The sequence below is a fragment of the Leguminivora glycinivorella genome, chromosome 18 (assembly GCF_023078275.1).
Source record: "Leguminivora glycinivorella isolate SPB_JAAS2020 chromosome 18, LegGlyc_1.1, whole genome shotgun sequence".
NCBI lineage: Eukaryota > Metazoa > Arthropoda > Insecta > Lepidoptera > Tortricidae > Leguminivora > Leguminivora glycinivorella.
Genome location: NC_062988.1, coordinates 17,650,630 through 17,677,109, shown reverse-complemented (window position 1 = coordinate 17,677,109; position 26,480 = coordinate 17,650,630). Strand labels below are relative to the sequence as shown.

Sequence of the window (26,480 nt, the reverse complement as noted above, 5' to 3'; positions counted from 1 at the left end):
TACGCTTATATATTTGACACAAACCGTGACTTGACTTTAGATATGTTTTCCTACCAATCAGGCAAGTTAACACAGTTTGGCATGAGAGCTGCATTTCTAAGCCTTAAGCAGTTCATGCTAGAAGTTGACGAATACTTGATAAATGTGCAAAATAAATCGACATCGCCACTTAATGTACAAGTTGATAATAGCAGAGTGGATTTATGTACTAGTAATGATCTTTTTCGTGACGAATAATATACATGTACTGCACCAAAACATTAATGGTCTTATAAGTAAGATGGACCTACTCTCCGTCCACATACAAGAGTTAATGGATTCTAGGAAACGCATGGATGTCATTTGTATCACAGAACACAATATGAAAACAGGTGACGAAACGCAACTCTCTTTGCCTAACTTTAAATTAGCTAGTCACTTTTGTCGAGAGAATAGAAATGGTGGATCGTGTATTCTGATAAGAAATATTTATAAATTTAAGCCTTTATGTGAAATTGTAAACCTGTCTATTCCTAATTTATTAGAATGTTCGGCTATTGAATTAATTGACTTAAAAATAATAATTGCTTGTATTTATAGAGTTCCTAAAAATGACAGTACAACTATGACTATATTTTTTAATAGATTGGAATTAATTTTAGATAAACTACGTAGTAAGGATATGAAAATAATTATTTGCGGGGATTTCAACATTGACATCTTAAAAAGAACAAAATTTTCAACTGAATTTCAGAATCTTCTCACTGGTTACAATCTTAGATTTAGCGTTAAAGAGCCAACGCGGTTGCATAGCAATACGTGTATAGATAACATAATCCATTGTATCCGGGGTGCCAAAACCGAAGTTATCGACTTCGCCATGTCAGACCATACTGCACAAGTTATGAATTGCCCTGTCAAAAAAATTTGTCTATTATCACACTGGTATGTAAAAAGGAGAGACACATGTATAGAAAATATAGTTAAGTTCAATGAGTGTCTACAAAATTTGAGCTTTAACTGTGTGTATATGGCGAATACTGCTAATGAAGCTTATAATCAATTCTTAGATTTGTTTCAACTGTTTTATGACTTGTGTTTTCCTCATACTAGATTAAAAATTACCTCAACAAAAAACCAAGATGGATCTCATCAGGAATAAAAAAATGTTGTGTAAAAAAGAGAGCCTTACTTTGGAAATGTAGAGTATGCCCTGACGAAAATAACAAGAGGCGTTTTAAGCAATATTCTAAGCGTTTGAGAAAAGTGATAATGTTGACGAAAAAGTCCCAAAATGATTATTACATAAAATGTTCATCAAATAAATCTAAAGCTACTTGGAATATTATCAACAGCACCAAAGCTGTTAATCCCAAGGAAAATATAAACCATATAAGATGTAACGGCAACTTGATAACAGATCCTCAATTAATCGCACAGGAATTCAATGATCATTTCATAGATCAAGTAACATTGATTACCGATTCTAATGATTATAATACTGCTGTAATAAACAATAATTTAGATAAGCAATATAGGCATAGTACATTGACATTTAATTCATCACGTTCCTTATTTATGCAACCAACAAGTCCGCAAGAAGTTTTAAACATAATATATTCTTTGAAAAATAGCAATAGTACCGGTTATGACGGAATATGCACCAAAGTCATTAAGAGTGTTGCACCTATATTAGTATACCCAATTAGTTATATTATAAATTTATGCATAGAGCAGGGTACCTTTCCAGAAAAACTGAAAATAGCAATTGTGCGACCGCTTCATAAAAAAGGGAGAAAGAAAATATTGATAACTACAGGCCAATTGCACTTCTTCCAGTATTTTCTAAAGTCTTTGAAAGGGTATTTTATAGTCGCATTAGTTTATATTTTGAATCTAATAACTTATTTGCGCAAGAACAAAAGGGATTCCGTAAAAATAAGTCCATAAACATGGCTATTTTTGATTTATTAAAAGTAATCGTGTCGAATATGGATAAAAGACAACCAGTTTGCGCCCTGTACATGGATTTAACTAAGGCCTTCGACTTGGTAGATCACAATATTTTAATGCACAAGTTGTACTGTTATGGTTTACGCGGAAATACCTATGATTTGATACTATCATACTTAGCTGGTAGGAGACAAATGGTTCAAATAGACTACATAAGCTTAAAAACGAAATGCGAGGTTACCTTTTCATCTAAATACAGAGATGTCACACGTGGCGTTCCACAAGGAAGCGTATTGGGGCCATTACTATTCCTCATCTATATAAATGATCTCCCACAGTCCGTTGAGCACCCAATGGTTCTCTTTGCCGACGACAGCACAGTTATATTGACTGGAGAAAATCCACAGCAATGTCAAGAGAGTATAAATCATACATTGGAATTAATAATCAATTGGTTGAATTGTAATAATCTACATATAAACTTGGAAAAGACGAAAATTATGAATTTTTACCAAAGAAAAAATGATATGATTAATAATCTTACTGTGACATATAATAATCGTTTAATTGAGGAAACCGATTGTACAAAATTTTTAGGATTAAATCTAGACAATAAGTTGACATGGGAAACCCAAATTGACATTATTTGTAAGAAGTTAAATAGTTTTTCGTATGCATTGTATAATTTGAATAAAATCGTAAATCGCACTCAAGTACTTACTGCTTATCACGCATATGTAACATCTACACTGCGCTATGGTATCATGTTCTGGGGTAACTCAACTGATAGGGAATTGGTATTTAAGGCTCAGAAAAAATGTTTGCGCTCTGCATGTGGGCTAAAGATACTTGACTCATGTAAACAATATTTTGTCAATTTGAAAATATTAACTGTACCGTGTTTATATATTTTTGAAATAGTAATGTATGTAAAATTAAATATAAATCAATTCCCTGCTTACAATAGTGCGCGGCAGCGACATAAAATTGCATATCAGCAATCCAAAACAGCCTTGCGTGCAAAGAGTGTTTACGGGATGGCGCCTAAAATTTACAATAAGTTACCTAACTCAATAAGGGAATCTGAAATGCCGCTATTTAGGAAATATTTATTGGATTTTTTGGTGAAAAATGCTTTTTACTCTATAAAAGAATATTTAAACTATATGCCACACATGTATTAATTAAGTATAAGTAATTGTAGGATGTTTATTATGCATGCTGCATGATAGTCATAAATTCTAGTCATAGTTATAAGGAACGCTGTATGAAACTAGTTTTCTATAAGATTTTGCATGCCCTCTAGCTGGCTGAATACACTGCACTTTACATTTGTTTGATACCATCTACTTGACTGTATTCTTGCAAATAAACGATTTGATTTGATTTGAAAATTTTGAAAAAACCCCCGACCGCGATATATTAGACCGATTTTCATGAAACATGGCTAAGAACACTCCCGACTTACTCAGCTTTCAGACAAAAAAGAACTAAATCCAAATCGGTTCGTATCCGTTCGGGAGCTACGATGCCACAGACAGACAGACAAACAGACAAACAGACAGACACGTCGACGCAAAAACGACGGGGTGTTAATGGTGTTATAAGTTTGACGTGTCTGTCTGTGTGTGTGTGTGTGTCTGTCTGTTTGTCTGTCTGTCTGTGTGTGTGTCTGTGGCATCGTAGCTCTCGAAGGGATGATCCGATTTAGATTTAGTTTTTTTTGTCTGAAAACTGAGTTAGTCAGGAGTGTTCTTAGGCATGTTTCATGAAAATCGATCTACTATGATGTAGTGAGGGGGTTTTTTCAAAATTTTAATTTTGTGGTTAGGTTATCCATACTATCCATCCATACTAATATTATAAATGCGAAAGTAACTCTGTCTGTCTGTCTGTCTGTCTGTCTGTCTGTCTGTTACGCTTTCCCGCTTAAACCACGCAACCGATTTTGATGAAATTTGGAACAGACAATCTTTAGACCCTGAGACAGAACATAGGCTACTTTTTATTTCGAAAAAAAGGGATGAAGGGGTTGAAAAAGAGGTTGAAAGTTTGTATGGGATTTCTTAATTTTAAATGATAAAACCATGAAACTTTATATTTTAGCACTTGATAAGAAATCATTAAACATATATTTAAAGTCACATACAGGTCGAACGCGATTAATTAACATTATTTTTACCTTTAAAATAAACATGGTGGGAAATAAACATTAACTAAAAGCGGGTAGATTATATTTATTTGTCTACCCCGAACATTTATATAAATTAATATCGGGTAGTTTTGTGTTGTTTACATCTCCGGTGACATTTTGCTGGGACGTCAGTCTTCCGCGACCACGGCCAGTGCAACCTGGCCGAAACGTTGGGAAAAAAGGTAAAAATAATGTTAATTAATCGCGTTCGACCTGTATGTGACTTTAAATATGTGTACAAAGCGCGAGAACTTAAAGTGTTATATCATTAAACATCTTGATAAGGGATAGGGATAGGGATAGCGATAGGGATAGCGATAGGGAAAGCGATAGGGATAGCGATAGGGATAGCGATAGGGATAGCGATAGGGATAGGGATAGCGATAGCGATAGCGATAGCGATACGGATACGGATAATATGGGTATCGTTAGCGGGATACGGATAATCGGTCGGCGGTCTCTTACAATCAATGTGCTCTAAGACGATCGTTGTTTGCTTGCTTGAAGATTACGTTTGCGATAAGTATAAGCAAAATGTAAAAAATTGTAAGGGATAATAGAAAAAAGTACTTTTTACCCACCGATCATAGTGTCGAAATACGGGCTATGTGGGATGTTTATAAAGGTTTCCCCAGCGTATATAGAATTACCTACGCTGTGGTCGATGTGTAATATTTCTACAATCATTGCAAGCAAAAGTATTATGTGCAATCGAAATAATCGCAGATAAATATACCTACAGAGAAACCTACGGTCCCTATGGATCCAAATGAAAATCTTAATGAATACTTTTATTACGCGGGCGAAGCCGCGGGTAAAAGCTAGTTTAACATATGTTTAGATTGCTACTTTACTTATGAAGTTTTATTGTCACTTGCAAAGGTAAAAAAACCTTTTTGTGTGGATGAAAGGTGACCCAATAAGGTGACCTTAAAGTGCCTTTAAAGTTGTGGATCGATTGAGTGTCACATTATCTTCTATTGCTATCAAATTATTGTAACATGATATCACATTATTATCTTCAATAGAAATACGTTTTATTATGTTTTTGCAGAAATGTAAATGGGTGAATCAACTTTTCTTTTCCAGCAAAATTTCGCATACTTCGACTACATGTGGTCAGAAAATTTAATTGGTATTTAGTCTAATTAATGTATACTTATTATATTAAAGACAAATATACTAGCTACGCAATACAACATTAGGATTTCCTATTTTATAACTTTGTTTCGAGCAGTGACCCAGTGGACATAGCTGTCCCTCACTTTTGTATGAAAAAAGTGTCTCTTCCACTGGGTCACATATTGTTTTAATTAAAAATGAATCGTTTTTAAATTTTTCCGTAATTGGTATACGTGAAATAAGGATCTTTATTCACGATGGTAAGGTTAAAAATCACAAAAGTAGACCTAATAATAAGTAAGGGTAATTCTTGCAAAAAGCAAGAAAAAGTTGATTCACCCAAATACTGGTATTAAAATAAGTAGAATTTCTGCATCGCTACCTTCGATACCTGTAATGAAATCTTACAAAAATACAATCACGCTTGTATATACACCGTCTTTTTCTTGAATTCCATTGACTTCGGCATATAGTTAGGTCCATGATAGGAAACAGAATAGCATAGTTTTTTTAATTCGTATAATGGACCTAACTGTATGCCGAAGTTAACGGAATTCAATACAAACACGGTGTGTATAAAGGGATAGGAAGAGCACATGAAACTACGATAGTTTCAGTGCCACCCTTTGCAAATAAGGGGTTGAAAGAAAACGAAATTGTGACATTGCAGTGACAGGTTGCCAGCCTCTCGCCTACGCCGCAATTTAACCCATATCCCACAGTCGACTTCTACGACACCACGGGAAGAAAGGGGTTAATAGTGACATTCTTAACCCGTCACAAGGGAAATTTGAACTCATAAAAATATTTCAATTTATTAAAAAATAAAATAAAATAAAAAATAAAAATAAAAATAAAATAAAAATCATTTATTTTACGAGACAGGTTCCATAATATGGTTAGTAGCTCTAAAACTTAATAACTATGTTAGACTAATTTAGTACAAATAATATAAAACATTAACACAACACAAACAATACTTTCACGGATCCCTCACGTGCAGATCCACGAACCGGCCAAGGACGGGCGAGTCCAGCCTGTCTGCTATCATCCGCAGGATGCTGTTGCCGCTCTCTCGCACACGTCTTATTACGGACGCCGACTTTTTGCGCATTATCGCATAAAAATCATCGACAGCGGCGTCCGCAAACATGCCCGACGCGCTACAATGGCGAGGGAGCCTCAAGAAGAGTACCTATTATAATTATGCATTAAATATTTCATAGAAACCAAACGTATCGAGTTCACATTCAATTTAGAGGTTGATAACTCAGCCCTTGGATATAATAACGACCAAATAAATTAAGCGGCCGTTCGCGCTTGCAAGGCCTCCCGGGACGGCGCCGAAGCCCTACTAATGTCCAATTCTGACTCACTGATGAATCGATGTGATTGATATACCTAAAATGATCACTAAGAAGTAATAACTTAACCTTTAAATTTTGAAAAAACCCCGACATACTCGTAGTGGATCGATTTCCATGAAACATTACTAAGAACACTCCCGACTAACTCAGTTTTCAAACAAATAAAACTAAATCTAAATCGGTTCATCCGTTCGGGAACTACGATGCTACAGACAGACACACACACACACACACACACACACAGACAAACAGACAGACAGACAGACGAACGGACAAACAGACAAACAAACAGACAAACAGACAGACACGTCAAACTTATAACACCCTGCCGTTTTTGCGTCGGGGGTTCAAAATAACCAAAAATTAATACGAATTTATAATGTTTTCTTTTTTTTATGAAATAGGCAGCAAACGAGCAGACGAGCCACCTGACGGGAAGTAATCATCGCCGCCCATGGACATAAGCAAATTAAAAATGTCTGCCGTCTACCTTCCCTACCATATAAATTCTCCATAAAAGTACTATTTTCAAACCGTAGTTTTCAAACAAACAACGCACAGCGGAAGTTTACAAACCCGCTGCTAACTATTTCCAGCTCGGCATTCATACGGCATGAAAATTTTATCGCGCCCGGATTTTATCGACCACGCTGGCTAACTTTATTTTTGTACACGTTGCTAGGTAGGTACAATGTACAATGACCTGTAATGCACCTAATGTGTTTAATGGAAAGAGATGAATGGCGAAATGTTATTCTTCATATAAGAAACACCTTGTTTGACGAGATAAGGTATATAATATTTTGTCTAATAAACCAAAAAATAAACATTTTGAGGTTATACCGACATTTAAAGGTATGAGATTTTATTTATTCTCTGCGTCTTAATCATATTACAAATTACATCAGTCAGTATCGGGCTTTAGTATAACAGGAGAACAAAGTAAGTGCATTTTCATATTATCCTATTCGATATCGGATGTCGGACCGATATCCCATACATTACAGGTGCCATCTTGGATTTTTTCCATTGAAATCCTTCCGGCATCCGATACCGGGTCGGATAATTTAAAAACGGATAAAAAAAAGTTGTTCCATTTCCAATCTTTTTTGCCAAGCGTAATTTTATCCCCATTTTGTTACCAAAAACATAACACTTAAATGGCGCAGTCGGCAGACTAAAACCTTGTCAAAAGTTGATTCTCACTATTCTCAGAGTTCAGTTCAGGCCCATAGAATATTGAAGGGCCTCTAAATTATTGAACACCGTACCTGCGAATTCCAGTCACGAGGGGAGCAGAATTAAACAACTTTTTAAGGCACTTCGCTGTTTCTTTACCTACCTTTTTTTCAAAACCAGTATATATCCACCCTTGATACATAGAACATTTTTGAAGAATCAGAGGTCAGTCTCAAAGCTGGTTATTCTTAGAATCAGTAATAATATTGGTGATTTAAAGCTCAAGTTTGTTTCGAATCAGTTTGGTTATGGATTTGACATGAGTTTGGGATGCGTTGCGCATTTTGATGAGATCATTAACTTTTAGATAGTTCAGAAAAAACGAGGTAAATGCTGATTAGAATTATTTAGTACGCGCAGGTACGTCCAGTCCAGTTGTGAGTTCGTTCAAGGTACTTACAAGAGAAGAAGCTATGTTCGAATTAGGGCGCGAGTTCAGTCTAAAAGTCGAACGTTTGCTCTGCCACCAGCGGTGGTTAGCTAGCTCTCTCAATTGCTCTGTATTTGCGCGACAGAGCCAGACAGCGTTTCGGTCGCTATGTAGTGTCAACGATTGCCATTTCTGCTAGGTTGGGAGACCGTAATCACAGTATAAGACCAGGGGGCCGATTTTTGAATCTCGGCCACACGATTTCGTGAAATTCGTTCAATAATATCTCCACTACTAGCGGTACAGAACCGAAAACGAGTGTTCATTACCACTAGTTTTAAAATTACTAGCCGTCCTTTTTCAAAAATAGCATTACGTCGTTTTCCACAGACTTTCGAACGGCGAATTCGTGCGTTCCAAATTCAAAAATCGATCCCAGTATTAACTCTTCTACCAAACGTACGCCGCACGATATGTATGTATGCGTGCAGTGTCCGCAACACATGTAAGCGGATGAGAAATTCTCGTTCATTCTCATTCGCTTACATGTGTTGCGTACGAACACGGCGCGCACACATACATACCGCGCGGCGTACGTTTGTTAGAAGAGTTACTACTGTGCCGTACGCCTCCAAATATTTTCGTGTAGAATGTAGCCTAAACCCGAACCCTCATAAATGTTAACAGGCGTTACCGGGAGTGTTATGGGCGTGCCGTTACTCGTTAAGTTACAAGGGTTATGTGTAACTAGCTCATAACTGGCCGATTGCGTGGTTAATAATGTTTTTGACACTTTTTATAAGGTTTTATAGCGTACTACGAGGTGAAATCGAGTAATTCGGAATCGCTTTTGAATATCATTTTGGATAGGTACCTAATTCTAAACATGTTTTGTTTAGATGTATGTCTATAATTAAAAAAAAATGGGAACCAATAAGTAATAATATAGGTACCTATTTAAAAACCTAATATTGAGGAATCAAAGTGACCTTTTACATATTATGCCAGATGGCACTACAGATGTAATGCGAGAAAAATTCCTACGTATTTATACAGAAACGTACGAACGTATACGAAATCCTTCCGACATCCGATATCGGATCGGATAATGTAAAAACGCACTTACTGTAAAATAGAATCCAAGTATTTAAGGATATTTTCTGGCTAACAACAACACAATATATCAGTTGCCATGGCGACATCTAAACTGTCATATCCTTACAATGTGCCTTTTCATTGTGATCTTCCTTGAAAGAACAAGAATATTATATATTTACACTGGACTCCGCAAAGTAACGCTTCTAATACTAAATTCAATTAAGTTCCTTACATGTCCTTTCTTTCCTAAAAGCAATAAACCGAGATTTGCCCACAAACGTTAACAGTATTGTTTACTATTACGCCGCCCGTGTGGACGCGCCCTAATCCCCAATTAGGGGGACATAAAGCCGTGTCCACACGCGCGCGTAATGGCGGGGATGGGGATGGTCGATAATGAATTTTGGAGATGTTTTGGGCAAATTATAGGAAATATAGTCTAGTTGATATTGCAGGTTTTGAAGAAAATTCTTGCTAAAGTGATAAGATACCAAACAATAGTTATTTGTTATACAAGGGGGCAAAGTTGTATTTTAACGCCGAGTGTGGAATTGAAAAACGAGCAAGTGAAAGGATTCTATAGTTGAACCACGAGCGAAGCGAGTGGTTCGAGAATAGAATCCTGAACTTGCGAGTTTTTGAACACACGAGAAGTAAAATACATTTGCACCCGAGTGTAACACAAAACTTTTCCCCTCACTATAGCGAGGAAACTACAACTCAAAAAATGCGTTTATCACTGCTTCCAGTAGTTCCACAGGTGGTAAATCATCTTTATTACTATATTCACCTACTTTTATCAATTTTAAAGCAGTTAGTTTGACTTTATTCAAGGTCAAATTACTTTACCCACTAGTGGATAAAATGCGTTTTTACCCGCTGGTATTAAAGGACAAAACACGTGTTTCCGAGCTAGTGAGGGGAAAAAAAAATTGCACATCAGCCGAATATGATTGCTTTGCTAGTTTGTAAGTAGCTGTAATGAAATGACCAGTGAAGGGATGGAGAGTTACATCGGCTACATTTCGTGTCTTTCTAAATCCCCCACTTCCCTAAAATGGGGGTGGACGTTTGCATGAAACATTCCGCCGTTTTCGAATTCAACGCGAGCAAAACCGCAGGAAAAGCTAGTATTTAAATAAATAAATAAAGTCTGTGCGGAAAGAGAACAACTCGTGAATTATGAGAAGCCCCATAAATAGGTATTCCTTTTACTCTTTCCGAAAAATAACTACCTTCCCTAAATCAACCTACATAATTGAGCGTTTTCCAAATTAAATCCCGAATATCTAATTTCACCAGATCTGGACGTGTAGTGTACGTTTGGGCCCATTCTTCTCAGAATCACGAGCTGATTCGATCCCGACGATAAAAAAATGTGTAAAATCGTGACGTAAAAGAAAAATAAATTAGGACACATTTTTTTTATCGTTCGGATCGAATCGGCTCTTGATTCTGAGAAGAATGAGCCCAGATATGTCCAGATCTGGTGAAATTCGATATTCGAAAAATAATTTCCCTAAATCAATCTACATAAAAATTTACAAACTGAAACGGTATGAACCAAGCTAGTAACTTATCATCAACATCGTACATATTAAACTTTTCAGAAAAGTTTAACTAACTCTGCCTCTGCCCATATTAAGTCACAGAGAATCAAACACGTACAGTAACAAGTCTCTTGTCCACAGAGAATGGTCTGCTCTCGTACGAGAACCCGAACTACCACTTGGACCCGTCGCGCCTCGAGTCAGCGCTCTACAGCGACCTCTACGATATGCATGACGACAAAATGCCGGACGAGTATGACGCCTACCTTGACAATAGGAGGTAAGGAACTACATATAATATATATTTTTAAATTAAAGGAAAAATGGAAAAATTCACACCTCCGGCAGGACTCGAACCTACGACCTTTGGCCTTGCCGGGGCCAAAATATATAATATCGCTCGCAAACGTTTCTGCATGATAAAAAACAAAATTTACATTTAATATGTTTATTATTAAACGGTTTACGGAACTTTAAGGACTATTATGCAACTATTTAGTGATTAGAACTACTTTATACCGGATCAATATGGCGCGTCTCTCGACGATAGGAGGTAAGATACTAAAATTACTATTATAAAACAGTTTATAGGAAAAGTTCAATGAAAAAACAGGTCTAATTCCAACAAGACCTAGTTACCCTTCGTGTTGGAAGGTCAGATGCAGTCGCTTTCGTAAAACTAGTTTCGTAAAAAACGACAAGGCCCACTGGTCGGGAATCCAACTCGGGTCTTCAGCTTACGCGGCTAACGTCATTACCAGTAGACCACCCGCCCGCCGTGGAACCCGACGAAATTTCTCTAAGTGTAACGCGTGTATGTTATCTCTGATAAGGCTAGGCGCCTTTGACCAAATCTAAGGGCGAGCAATGTGTGCTTGCACCTGCTAAATATATGAATCCTTTACGGGATTGCGGTATAGCTAGAGAGATGGTGCTGCCATCTATACAACTATGGAACAAATATTTTTTTAATTTGTTGTTCTCAAATATTTATTTGTTCCATAAACTAAAATCCACAATCCTACGGACTAAATTGACAAATGACTGACAAGTAAAGTGTTACCAGGAACAGCAAAATAAAAATAGTGAAGCGTATATGTCGATAACAATATATCGACAAGTTCTAAGTACATATAACAGACAAGTTTAAATCAAGAATAAGTATATTAGTTTCAAATAAGAGGTACACATTTTGGTTTGTTCTATTTTCGAGGTAGTGGATGGATACCATGCGTTTTTACCCAATAGTTTTAAAACATAAAAAGCTTTCCGAGATTGTGTGTAAAAAATAAAATACTATCTCAGACGATAATTTTACTAGTCTTTATTATAAAATATTATTAATTCCCAGCCGGTGTATTATGTTTTCAATTTTATCACATATCTCGACGACAACAACGTATAGGGTACAATCTGCATTTTTTTTTTTGAAAATTGCACCTTACCCACCAACGTACAAGGTGCTATCTGCTACAAGAAAAAATCGCAGATTGCACTTTGTACGTTGTTGTCGTCGATCTATGGGGATAAAGTATCTATCATGCTATGGCAAGTATATCATAAATATCTATATAATTTTCATATAATATTATTGCTGCTTTGAAATTAAAAAGAAATATCTCTAATCAGGGGTCTACAGACCTTTTGATCTGTCGAAATCACTGAAAAAGTTGGTATATTGGTTAGCCGATCAAATTGCCAATTTGATTGTCCCGTCTGGGTGCACCTTAAATCTACGGTGTAATAATAATTTTAATATCGATAAGAACGACACTAGCCAAACTGTGGCAACATTTGTTCACACTTACTTGTCAATTTGGTCCGTAGGATTATGGATTTTACTTTAGTTGTCGAAGTAATTTGTTTAAAAGTATTTTAGAAGTATGGAAACCACTATATCGTTTAAATGAACAATAAAATTCTGCAATCTCACAAAATACATGGTAGTTCCTCTCACTGCCAGTGCCATTTTGCTGTTTCTAATACTAGATAACAAAGACCAGAATGTGGAGCACTTTATGAGCACTAAAAACCATATGATCGACGAGATTTTAAGCTTTTACGATCAGTTTAGTCTTAAAGTCTAGACTCAGATATTGAGTAGGTCATTCATTCATCTTTAACTATGTGATTAACTTATGTTTTATCTTATTTGCTTTTTGTTACTATTATCACAGAACGCGATAGCCTGGGATCCGCTTTGACAACTAATCCCAAGAATTTTGACACTAGTTTTTATGAAAGCGACTGCCATCTGACTTTGCAACCCGAAGGATAACTAGGCCTTATTGGAATTAGTCCGGTTTCCTCGCTACGTTTTGTCGTTTTCTTCACCGAAAAGCGACTGTCAAATATCAAATGATATTTCGCACATACGTTCCGAAAAACTCATTGGTACGAACCGGGGTTCGAACGCGCGACCTCCTGATTGAAAAGTGCACGCTCAAGTAAGATCCATTAAAATGAAAATGGTAATCATCTCTCCTATTGCGGTATTTCCGTACCGATACGACCTTCAAACCTTCAAGAAAAGCGTACACCCATCTTAAAGGCCGGCAACGCACCTCCAACACTTCTGGAGTTTCGGGTGTCCATGGGTGGCAGTGATCGCTTACACTGTGAAAAATTTGCATTGTGAATTTAACAAGTTCGACTTGTTGCGGTTTATCCGTTTGAATCAGCCAAACGTATGTTTAAAACAATATGTGTCAGGTTGTTTTTATAAAATCGACTTGTTGATTCAAATATATTGCCGATTCAAATGACAAGTAGTTTGTTGTTTGAACGAGCACGTAGGCGCTATTTTAACCAAAAAACTTGTTGAACGAACATGAAAACTGGTTGTATTTTCTCTCAGTGTACCATCGACCTGTCTGCTCGTTTGCCTCCTAACCCATAAAAAAAATACTATCAATTATTATCCTTACCCCTCAGTAAATTCTTCAACTAAATAATGAACCTAACTCCAGTACCATAACTCCCTGGACATACGTCATTACAGAACCGGGCGCCGTTGCGTAACGAGTGCACCGACCTGCAGTGCGCACTGCGCAGGTGCACTATCGATCATGCATGTGCATACGTCACTGAACGGCGTAATCACCAGTCAACGTTTAGCGGCAAACGACTTTAACACTATGGGAGGAGAGTCAAATTGGTACGATATGAAATGAGTAGTACAAATCACAAAGGGCTTATGTCACGTAAAAACAAATGAATATAGGGAGACATTATCACTATGGAAGACTTTAATTCGTGCGGTATGGAAATATTTATAATATTTTCTGTCCTCTTAAAGCTATCGCAATCTATCTCAAAGCTATATTCTCAGTCAAAACGTGTCAAAACCTTGCTCACACAGTTTAATAAATATTACAAAAACACCTACCTCACCCTTTTCCAATTTTTCCCATTTTCCGAGCGTATTTCTTAATCCCCATGTCAACAGTTATAAACCCGGTATATTAAACTTCGCCCTCCGGGATTGAAAACGCTACAGCGCGGTTTAACGGCCCCACACGAGGAACTACATCCGTTGCGGGCGATAATAATGGTAAGGTTGGGCTAAGGAGTAAGCGGAAAGCGATTATTCAAAAATTACCCTCACTCGTTCTGCCTACCCCTTTATGGGATACAGGCGTGATTGTATGTATGTGTATGTAATTATAAATCTTGTCTTTATACAAATCGCTTCCGCCTATGCTTTACGCCTTTAATAACGCTTCAGTCGCTACGTGATGAATTCGCTCACACTCGGCACCCACCCTATTACTGCCAACTTTGTAATACAACTACATTGCTTTTATTGCTCCACGTTCTTAGCTTGTCACTTTGAACTTTCCGTTAAACAGCTTGTAAAGTTCTGCTGTATTTTGTGGTGGAATTTACTCGTGGTTTACGGGAAAAAGACAGGAATAACGTGAAAATAACATACATTGGTTTTATCACAGTATGTAAGAAAAATATTTGTAGAATAACATTTACGGCGATTGATTAATAGATTTACAAAACAGGAAGCGCTGGTAACCTAGCGGTAAGTACGTGCGACTTTCGCTCCGGAGGTCGTGGGTTCGAATCCCGGCTCGCACTAATGAATTTTTCGGAATTAAGTTCGATTTGATATTATCCAATCGCTTTTCGGTGAAGGAAAACATCGTGAGGAAACCGGTCTACTTCCAATAAGGTCTCCTTTGGGTTGGAAGGTCAGATGGCAGTCGCTTTCGTAAAAACTAGTGCCTACTCCAAATCTTGGGATTAGTTGTCAAAGCGGAACCCAGGCTTAACATGCATTATTAGCCGTGGCAAATGCCGCAAGGAGGATGATTAATAGATTTACAAAACACTCACGCGCTAATTGTCTAGCAGTAAGTAAATAAGTATAAATATATCCTGATAAAAAAAATAACAAAATAATAACGCATTTGTTTAAGCTACAACAAAGAATGTAAAAAACCGGCCAAGAGCGTGTCGGGCCACGCTAAGTGTAGGGTTCCGTAGTTATCCGTATTTTTCTCAAAAACTACGTACTGAACCTATCAAGTTCAAAATAATTTTCCTAGAAAGTATTTATATACTCGTAGTTCTACTTTTGTGGGGGCACACTTTTTTTCCTTTAGGAGCGATTATTTCCGAAAATATACTATCAAAAAACGATTTTAGTAAACCGTTATTCATTTTTAAATACCTATCTAACAATATATCACACGTTGTGGTTGGAATGAAAAAAAAAAATCAGTCAGGGGGGGGGTACCATAAAAAACATTTTTTTCCACTTTTTATTTTACCACTTTGTCGGCGTGATTGATATACATATTGGTACCAATTTCACCTTTCTAATGCTAACGGTCACTGAGATTATCCGCGGACGGACGGACAGACAGACATGGTGAAACTATAAGGGTTCCTAGTTGACTACGGAACCCTAAAAAGGATAACATGTGTCTATACTTACTAAAATTTATAATAACACATTTGAACGTAAAAATAAGAATCATATTCAGTCTATGCCGCAAAATATGAACAAGGAATTCTTGGAATCAAACAATTTATCGTTATAATAGAGGTAAATCAAATCTATAAAATTACATTTGAAATAAGCAGCTTTTTAGAAAACAGTTTATTACGTATTAGGACCGGTGGCACCATATCGTCTGTCACCGTTAAAACATTCGTTAAATTTTATTGTATGGGAAGTTCCATACACCTCTGCTGCGTGACGATGATGTCTGTGTCTGTCAAATGTGATTGATGCAACAGGTATTAGTGTACCTATCAATGGATGGTAAGCAATCTAGATCAGTTACATAGAACAGTTATTTCATTCTTCATTTCAAAATACAATGCCGTTGACTACTTAAGTAGAAAAAAAAACATTTTATTAGAAATAATCGAAATCTATAATATAAAATTATAGTTAAAACCCCTAGCTTAAATTTATCACGTATTAGTGTCGGAAGCCTCGTAAAGTGCTTAAATAATGTTTGTTCGATGCGATTTACGAGCAGTTCGATTTAATCGAGTAGTGCGGATTTACGGCGAGCGGTGCACGGGTTAAAACAGTTGAAAATCGATGAAATAAACTTGAGTAATGGCAATCATGAGGTTCATGAGCCATTTGATCTAGGTACTAGTACTTGAGATTTGTCTGTACTAATTTAGATTTTTTAGCGCTTTGCGATTTTGATCTAACAAGAATAAAATTACATATCGATGTAGGGAACAAATCAAATTATTTTAATAAATATTTTTTGATTTGTTTTTTTATTAAGTAGTAACGCTACTATATAAATTATAAACTGAAATAGATACCGTACACTAAAGAAAAAGCGATTAAGCCCAATGGTGGCGAAGCCGAGTAATCCGAGTATCGAACCCGGGTCCCAGCTAACGCGACTGACGTGCTAAACCGTTACACCACCTCGACCGCCGAGGTACCCGTCGAAATTTCTCCAGTGTAGGCTAGGCGCCTTTGACCAATTCTAAGGGCGAGCAATTTGTGGTCAAAGGCGCCTAGCTTCAGAGACAATATACACTGGAGAAATTTCGACGGGTACCTCGGCGGTCGAGGTGTTGTAACGGTTTATCACGTCAGCCGCGTTAGCTGGAGACCCGGGTTCGATTCCCGGCTTCGCCGCCAGTGGGTTCGACAGCTTTTTCTTTAGAGTATGTTATCCGTTTAAGTTCATAAGAATTACATATGTACCTACATACAATCACGCCTGTATCTCATAAAGGAGTAGGAAGCGAGAGCACATGGAACTACTCAAGTTTCAGTGCCACTCTTTACAAATAAGGGGTTGAAAGAAAACGAGACATTGCAGTGACAGGTTGCCAGGATCTCGCATGCGCCACAATTTAACCCATATCACACAGTCGACTTCTACGACACAAAGGGGGTGGTGAAATAGGGATGACGACTACATAAAGAAATGGTATTCTGTATAGTCCGTCAGTTACCTTACCTTGGCTCTTCCAGTCTTCATAAACCTAAGTTAAGTAATAATTCTAATTTTGTTCGCACTCCAGGGTCCCAAGATACAGGCTCAGCCTAGTTTGGGGTCCGCCAGATGTACCAATATGTTCATTTTGTGTTTGCTTAATAAATACTTTTTACTTTTACTTACTTTACTTTACTAGTTACATCGTCCAAAAATACAGAACACATATTTTTCGTCGCTTTTAAATTTTAATGAATACAAAGAATTATTAGAATTATAAAAATACAAAGATATAGAGCATCAAAGTTCCGGAGTGGGGGCTTGTGACGTCACTTCTAAGTAAAAATTGTACTAGGCGGAACGTCACGGTGCCGTCGTCATTTTTCGTTTACGAGAAAAAAAAGAAAAAATACGTGTCTAAAATTCTTTGATAATCTAACTGACGGACTAATTAGTTTTTTTTTAGTCGTCTCGCCTATTGTATTTCCCGTGATTATCTATTATATTATACTTCAGACCGAATATTTCCAAGAAACAAACCCAACCACAATTGCATCATAAAGCCACCACAATAAAGCAATCCCGAGAGTGTTTTGATTTGGATCACGTTTCTGATTCGCTGCAGAATTGCATCTGCACTCTGGATATTGCTTATATGTGGCTTTCTTGCGCGGAAGGTATTCTATGAGAATTTGAGCCGGCGTAGCTGAAGCCAGACGTCGACAGAAATGCAGTCTGGCTCTGTCGCGCCAATACGCAAGAGGATCTGTCGTCCCTTTTCATCTAAAATTCCGAAAGAATATTTTGTTTTAAGTCCAATGTCCAATGAGGTCCTGTTTTGTAAAAATCAACTAAGAAACAAAGCAAATCCAGTCTTTACCCGACTGTGGAAATCACTAGATTTGCCTTGCCGTTCTTTTCTTACTTATACTAGCGGCCCGTCCCAGCTACGCACGGGTTTTTTTTAAATTTATTATACACTAGACGTGGCTCGCCCCAGAAGAGCTACGAAGGCTGCCGGGTTATATGAGGGTTATTATAAAAATGGTTATAGTAAATTATCAGTAAAAGATATACGTATGCCATCCTGGACTTTTTTGTAGGTCTAAGAGAGATACACAATTTCGCCATACATTGTTTACATATAGCTCAAACGGTTTGGGCAGCGTTTTCGATTAAAGCTCTCAGCCAGCGGAATTTTGTCAGACTAGATTAGCAAATATTGTCATATTTCAAACTATTTAAACAAATTAAATTCAAACTAAACCTTCCTCAAGAATCACTCTATTCTTTGGTGAAAACCGCATGAAAATCCATTCAATAGTTTTCGAGTTTATCGCGAAGACACGCACACACACAGACAGACTCGGCGGGCGACTTTGTCTTATAAGGTAAGATAGAGAAGAGATGAATCATGAATAGTTTGAAACACACGAAAAAATCTTACAAAACTTAATGGTATGGGTTTGTTAGATGAATAAGTCGTCAAAGTTGAATTTACATAAGCGGTGATAGTAGGTAAATCAAAATAATCTAAAGTACATACTTTTATAGACCAACTTTTCTCCTACAATAGCCCCTACAAACCCAGTTAAAGTTCAACTTCAATAGAACAGGATAATCACTTAAACAAAAGTAACAAAACCCAGCAAAAGTCACGTCCAGCAACACACGTGCTGTTTGCCGGCGAAGCGAAGAAATCGGAGCCCATTCTCGCTAGACACAAAAGGGTACGTGAGATCGTACTTTTGCAGGTTGAAAAATGAAAAATGTGAGGGAGTGCAAGGAAGAGACGATAGCGGACTAAGGGTGAAGTCACATCTATCAGAATCGAGCCGCATTTTATTTATGAGGAATCGCTCGTTACTATGAAGACGCTTACGCATCGGAAAGTTGAAAGCACGCGTACGCATGTTCATACTAACATAGAGGAATAAGTAAGGGAAGTAAGGGAAGACTTGTAACTTCATACATCAGTAAATCAGCAGTTCTGGAAAAGTTTGTACAAAAATTAAGGAATAAGTTAAATTTGTTTTTATTATTCCTATTTTATATTTAATGTTGGTAACAAAATAGGATCAATTAAAATTTGCTGACGTGGCTATGTACAAAGTATTCGGGAACTGCTCAAATGCGAGTTATTTGTCAAAAACGCGACCAGTCAACTTACTATATCTCACTTATAAAACCATAGGTACGCGTTCACCTACGAGCTTAGACTGTGTAAGTAGGAACGCACCTTTTTCATATATTCGATCACCATTGTCCGAGGTATGTCATGTGGACCATCTATCTTTTAATAACCTAACCACAAAATTAAAATTTTGAAAAAAGCCCCCAACTGCGATATAGTAGACCGATTTTCATGAAACATGGCTAAGAACACTCCCGACTAACACAGCTTTCAGACAAAAAAAAACTAAATCTAAATCGGTTTATCCGTTCGGGAGCTACGATGCCACAGACAGACACACATATAGACAGACAGACAAACAGACAGACAGACAGACAGACAGAGAGACACGTCAAACTTATAACACCCCTTCGTTTTTGCGTCGGGGGTTAAAAATGTTACTCCATAGTACATTTTCATTGAATTCGCTCTCTGTTATCGTTTGTACCAAACCCGCTTGAGCTGAAATAATGCCCGCTCTCAGCGAGCGTCTGCATGCCCCATACAACTTTGAACAGCTCGCTTTATTAACACATCAAACCGGAAATTCTCGCCATTTTGAAACGGAAGTAGTTTGGGAGATAAATGGATTGCTCGAGTTTAAAGACTAAAGCTAAAAAGTTAAGTTTCTGATTCGAGGAAGTTAGACATTACATACCTAACTAAAACTAATTTTATATATATACCTACTAAAATTTATAAGCATCCTCCTTGCGTTATCCCGGCATTTGCCACGGGTCAATGAGAGCCTGACATCCGTTTTGACAACAAATCTCATGATTTGCCGACGGCACTAGTTTCTACGGTGACTGCCATTCTAGTAAAAGAAAATTCAAGCCAATAGTAATCGTTCCTATTGGCTCTTTCATTTCATTTTATTTGTCTCTCTAAAAAAAAAATTAAAATTCTGAATCTGAATCTCTTTTTTTCAGCATTTTTCTGGAAATATAAAAAACTCCAGAAGCCACTTTATCTTAAAATCGGTGTTTCTTTTCTTGGCTGATTTTCAATTGTTTCAATTTATTCATATAAAATAGTTTTTTTTTTATCTATTCCTAGTATTTTCAAGGAAAACATAATGACAGCTCCGGAGAGCAGTTAACTTACTCCGTCGTAAAACGAACGCATGCTTGCATGTGAATTCTGAGAGGTATTTAAATTTCTAATGAGGACTATTTTGTAGCAACGGTCTTCTTTTGTACAGTATGAAAATACCAGTAAATATGTAGGTACGCATATTACATACAGACAGACACATAGGTATGTATGTAAACATATCAGTAGCATACTGTATTGCCGCCTATAGGCTAAGGCGTTATCACTTCTAATAATTATGAGCTTTAATTGAAGTTTTATTTATATTTAGTGACATAGTTTAAACTCATTCACACAATAAAAAAGTAGGTACGTAATATGGGAATGCTTAAGATTCAGTCTATCCAATTGCATTGGAAGGAACTGTCATCCGAATCGTCATGTTTTGCGCAAGTACCTATAGTAGTTTGCTTACTGTTTTTGTAACGTGGCAGAATAAAGCAAATTGCAATAAACGTAAATTACTATTTTGCGTAATAATTGACAAAAAACTCCATCTAAAACATTGTTTCAAGCGTACTTACAGTAATTTGAATAACAGCTAACATTTAATGTATTAAAAAGTAAGAGAAAGGTACCTATTAAGGCCTGACCACACTTGCGTGTCGTGGCCGAAGACGGTCATACGTTCGTACTGAAAGGCTGCAGACGGCTGTGAGATGAGAAGTCTTATTTTTACAATGTGAAAAAAGTTACAATGTACAGAGTGTGTATTATTGTCATGAATTGTGATTAAAGTTTCTATTTGTGATTTAAAGCTGGGATGATGATAAATGTGAGACGTGTACGTATTTGTGAGTGCTTGTCGAAAAATATGTAGAATCAGTGCGGACTGTTAAGTCAATGGGCGCACCTTTAAGTTTAATTAGGTAAAAATGCTGACTTTTTCAGGCGCATTTGGATTGAGATAATATACTTACCTATACTTGTTAATTATAGTAAATATGTATGCAGATAAATATCTTCTAACCACACAATTAAATTTTGAAAAAAACCCCAACATAGCGGACCGATTTTCATGAAACATGGCTAAGAACACTCCCGACTAACTCAGCTTTCAAACAAAAAAAAACTAAATCTAAATCGGTTCATCTGTACGGGAGCTACGATGCAACAGACAGACACACACAGATACAGACAGACAGACCCGTCAAACTTATAACACCCCTTCGTTTTTGCGTCGGGTGTTAAAGATAAATAAATGAATATTAATTTTTATTAAGCAGAAACGTCTGCTAACGATTCTAAACATTTTTTATATTAAAGGAAAAAATGGAAAAATTTACGTGACGTCTAGCGCCACCCCAAGACGTGTGTACATAAGGAAAGGCATGGAAAGATTTGCGAAGTCCGGCGTGGCTTCCGTAGCTCAATTGGTAAGAGCATTGCACGGATTGCAAAAATGGTGCGGGTTCAAGTCCCGCCGGAAGCGTAAATTTTTCCATTTTTTTCTTTAATATAAAAAATGTTTAGAATCGTTAGCAGACGTTTCTGCTTAATAAAAATTAATTTAGTATGGGTTAGCACATTGTTACTGGTGAATTCTCAATATAACTTGAGACTCCAGTGCCGTTACAAGATGTAATAGTCTGTCGGTAGATGGCGCTAGACGTCACCCCAAGACGTGTGTACATAAGGAAAGGCATGGAAAGATTTGCGAAGTCCGGCGTGGCTTCCGTAGCTCAATTGGTAAGAGCATTGCACGGATTGCAAAAATGGTGCGGGTTCAAGTCCCGCCGGAAGCGTAAATTTTTCCATTTTTTCCTTTAATATAAAAAAATAATATTATTGGACATTCTTACATAGATTGACTGAGTCCCACGGTAAGCTCAAGAAGGCTTGTGTTGCAGGTCACTCAGACAACGATATATATAACATACAAATACGTATATACATAGAAAACGTCCATGACTCAGGAACAAAATATCTGCGCTCATCACACAAATAAAATTACATAAATGCCCTTATACACTTAAACTTTTTTTAATAAAAATAGGTATGTACAATTCGCAATTCTTGCTTCAAAAACATTCTTTGCTAATAAAACTTGTCTAATTTTCATACCGAAACATACATACCTACTTAGGAGCGTGTGGGCTTCTCAGGGAGTTGGGGAAGCCAAGTGACCCTCGCGCCGGTAGCTTTCTCGCGCAAAGAATTGCTATTGCAATACAGCGCGAGAATGCTGCCTGCGTGATGGGCACTTTGCCGAGAAGCCAGGGCTTAGATTTTTAGGTATTTTTTTTAGAATAGTTTAGTTTTAATTTTCTAAGTCTAGTATAATTTTAATAGTATAATTTGTAGTATGTATTTATTTCTAATAATAAAAAATTCCTACTTAATAGATTCATGATTCATTTCGATTCATTTAGGTCAACAAACTTATCAATTAAGTACTTATCATAATTATAAATATGCAATGACATTACTTAAAAAAATACACGCATGAGGTAATTTCAACCTTGGTAAAACAAAGAGTTATCTTAGACACTTATAAAGAGTATGATATCATTGTCTGATACCTATCTTTTTAAACAAAAGCGCAATATTGTGCTTCCAAGTTTACTTACGATCTTTTTTAGACAATGACTAATCAGGGGGCACGCGTTCAACGTCCAAGTCACACAACATTAACTATAATAATAAAGTTATCTTAGTAAGGAACCTTAAACTTGGCACTTTGTCTAGATTTCATTACTTTTTAGAATAAACAAGCAGCTCCATTGAGACGGCTAGTTTTCTACAGAATGCTATGGGGTTCTTCAAAAAAGGAGTGTACAAGTTTCTAATGGGTCGGCAATGCGCAAGTGACACCCCTTGAGTTGCAGGCGTCCATAGGTTGCGGTGACCGCTTTCCATCAGGCGGGCCGTATACCTGTTTGCCACCGACGTGGTATTAAAAAAAAAAAAAATGACCTACATTTATGCATGCGCGGATACCACGTGACCCCCCCCCCCCCTCCTGGGCACGAAGCTGGATCCGCCCTTGCATTTAGGAACATAAACATCACGCTTGTATTCCCAAAAGGGCTAGATAGAGCACATGAAACTGCTCAAGATTCATTGCCCTCTTATCATTGAAGGGGACGAAGGAAGAAGAAATCAAATATCAATATGGCAGTGACAGGTTGCCAGCCTTTCGTCCAAACCACAATTGAACCCATATCCCACAGTCGACTTCTGCGACACTCATGGAAGGATAGGATGATGGAATTCTTAACTTAACCCTTCTCAACATGTGGCCGGGATTTAGGTTCTCAAATACATAATCAGGCCCTATCACCGGCTAAGACCGACTACTTTTTCCATTGAAATCAAATTGATCCTGTAAGAGTTATAATACGGTTATTAAAAATGTGCACACTCATAAGTTAATTCCATATTTCCATACTTGCCCCAGTTTTACTTCGTGCATAAGTTATCTTTAATTGTTTTTTTAGAAGTGGGTTAAGAGTGGTTATGAATATTTATACAGTTTTTTATTTATATTAACAGGTTCTCTTTTGTTGCAGAGTTGAAGACGAGGCTGCTTCGCCCGTGACCAAAACAAAGTGAGTATACATAGTTATTTTTAACGACTAAAACATACAATATAATAGTACATTACGATACAAGTGCGTAAAAAAGGAAGTTCGAAACGAGTGGCGATAAATTAAAACACGACCGAAGGGAGTGTTTTAAATCGACACGAGTTACGAATTTCCTTTTCGCACGTGTATCGTACGACGTTTTTTTAGCCGAATGACATTTCTCGACGCCAAACGAAAGCGATACGCCGCTGGCTCTGTCGCGCCAATACGCAAGCGCGATAGAGATCTAGATATCTACTAGCGCTTCGTTTCGTGAGCGATTGTGCCATTCGGCTAGCCACCCAGATGTCCCTACGAACTTTTGACCTGACATATAATGAACCACTTCTCGCACTAGTGCGTATAAAAAACACCATCTGTACTGAAAACTACTATTTTCAGTATAGATGGTGTTTTTTTTACGCGGTAGTGCAAGAAGTGCTTCATTATATGCCTTGTCGAAAGTTCGGAAGGCCACCACTGAAGAACATCGTACGATACGTTCGATACACGTGCGAAAGGAAATTCGAAACTCGTGTCGATTTAAAACTTTAATTTATCGCCACTGGTTTCGAACTCCCTTTTTCACGACAATAACCGCAACCATTATGCACGTTTGTTTAAGAAAAACTCAAAAACTGGACTAGTCAAATCCAATTGTCATCGTCAAAGCGTAGTTCGTTAATTCTTTATCGAGTTAACACAGACCCCGGCTCTACGCTTCGCCGAATTACGCCCGGTTAATCGTTTTATAGTGTACGGTCTGTCACAAGCGACTAGCGGGGCGTCCAGCGGGACGACGAGCGTCTTTTTATGCCGTTCAGGCCCCGTAGCCGAATGGCATTTCTGCGACGCGAAACTAAAACGAAACGCCGCGAAAAGTAGCCTGGCTCTATCGCGCCAATACGCAAGATCAAGATCGATAGAGATATTTTCGTTTCGTGAGCGTTTGTGCCATTCGGCTACGTACTCGGGGGTATCAGGCTATTTCTTTTTTAAGCACGCCTTCTTGCCGTCAAATATTAAATGAACATTGCGTTATTATTTTAGGTGCTTTATTCTCACTAAGAATTTACAATTCGCTTACATGAGAACTTAAAACTATACAAATACATTTATTTTGTGTGAAGTTAACGAAAGAACTATAAACATAGAGGGTATTTTTAAAAATTCAATAAAATAAGTCGCCAATACACTTATACAAAACAAGGTGATTAGTGGTGCGGTTCATAAATGTACATAAAAATTAATGATCTTAATTGTTTTCTCGTATTTGGCGGAATCTACAATAGATACTCATCCTCCTTGCGTTATCCCGGCATTTGCCACGGCTCGTGGGAGCCTGGGGTCCGCTTTGACAACTAATCCCAAGAGTTGGCTAGTAAACTAGACCTTTTGGATTTAGTCCGGTTTCCTCGCGATGTTTTCCTTCACCGAAAAGCGACTGGCAAATATCAAAGGACATTTCGCACATAAATTCCGAAAAACTCATTGTTGCGAGCCGGGGTTCGAACCCGCGACCTTCGGAACGAAAGTCGCACGTACTTACCGCTAAGCTACCAGCACTTACAATAGATTATACTGATAGTACTATAATATATTAAACGCGTATAACTAGTTTTTGGGATACCCCCATTTGCCAGAATTTCATTTGCCATAATTTTATTTGCCACCCTATTCAACAATCATAATATTGTTTCTCATAACATCTTATGCCATAATCATTGTTTACTATATTAATCAAGTGCCAGAAACTTTGTTTCCCATGAAGTCAGTTTCCATAATGTCATTTGACAGAATCATCGAAATCAGTAATTACCACATTCCATACCATCATTTGTCATCCAAATTAGCGACCCGAAAAGTCAATTTCCATAATGTGATTTGGCAGAATCATCGAAATGCGTAATTATCACAGAGACGACACTACTAGAAGTACTAAAAAGAATGGGATAAGAATGAATCTGCTCTCTGAAGAGTAGGTTAGGTTAGGTTAGAACTGTGACCACCTGAAAAATAAAACTGCTATCAGAAAGTAGGTTAGGTTAGGTTAGAACTGTGACCAGCGCCGGCCCGTGAACTCGATCAGGGTAGAGCGAGTTTGAGTTTCGGCGCCCCTAGGTAAGGTTTCACTATACGTAGGAAAATAAATCGCGAGCGTAGCGAGCGCGAAATTTTTTTCATAGTAATGCCGTAATTTTAAGATTAACGTAATACAGAATCCATGGATTTCATCATACAGATACAGAGTACGAAAAGGACAAATGGTTGGACTTTCGTAGTGGCACCCTAGTATAGTTACGTGGCTGAACGTGGATATCATACCTATGTAAA

General features: G+C 37.4%; 1 protein-coding gene across 5 annotated transcripts in view; it reads left to right on the top strand.

The window, feature by feature from the left end:
• The window catches only part of LOC125235825 (protein Fe65 homolog), a 123,390-nt gene that overhangs the window by 85,293 nt on the left and 11,617 nt on the right, over positions 1-26,480 (top strand). For all 5 annotated transcript variants that reach the window (XM_048142415.1, XM_048142416.1, XM_048142417.1 and 2 more), the window contains exons 3-4: positions 11,014-11,152; positions 24,090-24,128. In XM_048142415.1, coding sequence (XP_047998372.1) covers positions 11,014-11,152; positions 24,090-24,128 — 178 coding nt within the window. The remainder of the gene's footprint in view (positions 1-11,013; positions 11,153-24,089; positions 24,129-26,480) is intronic.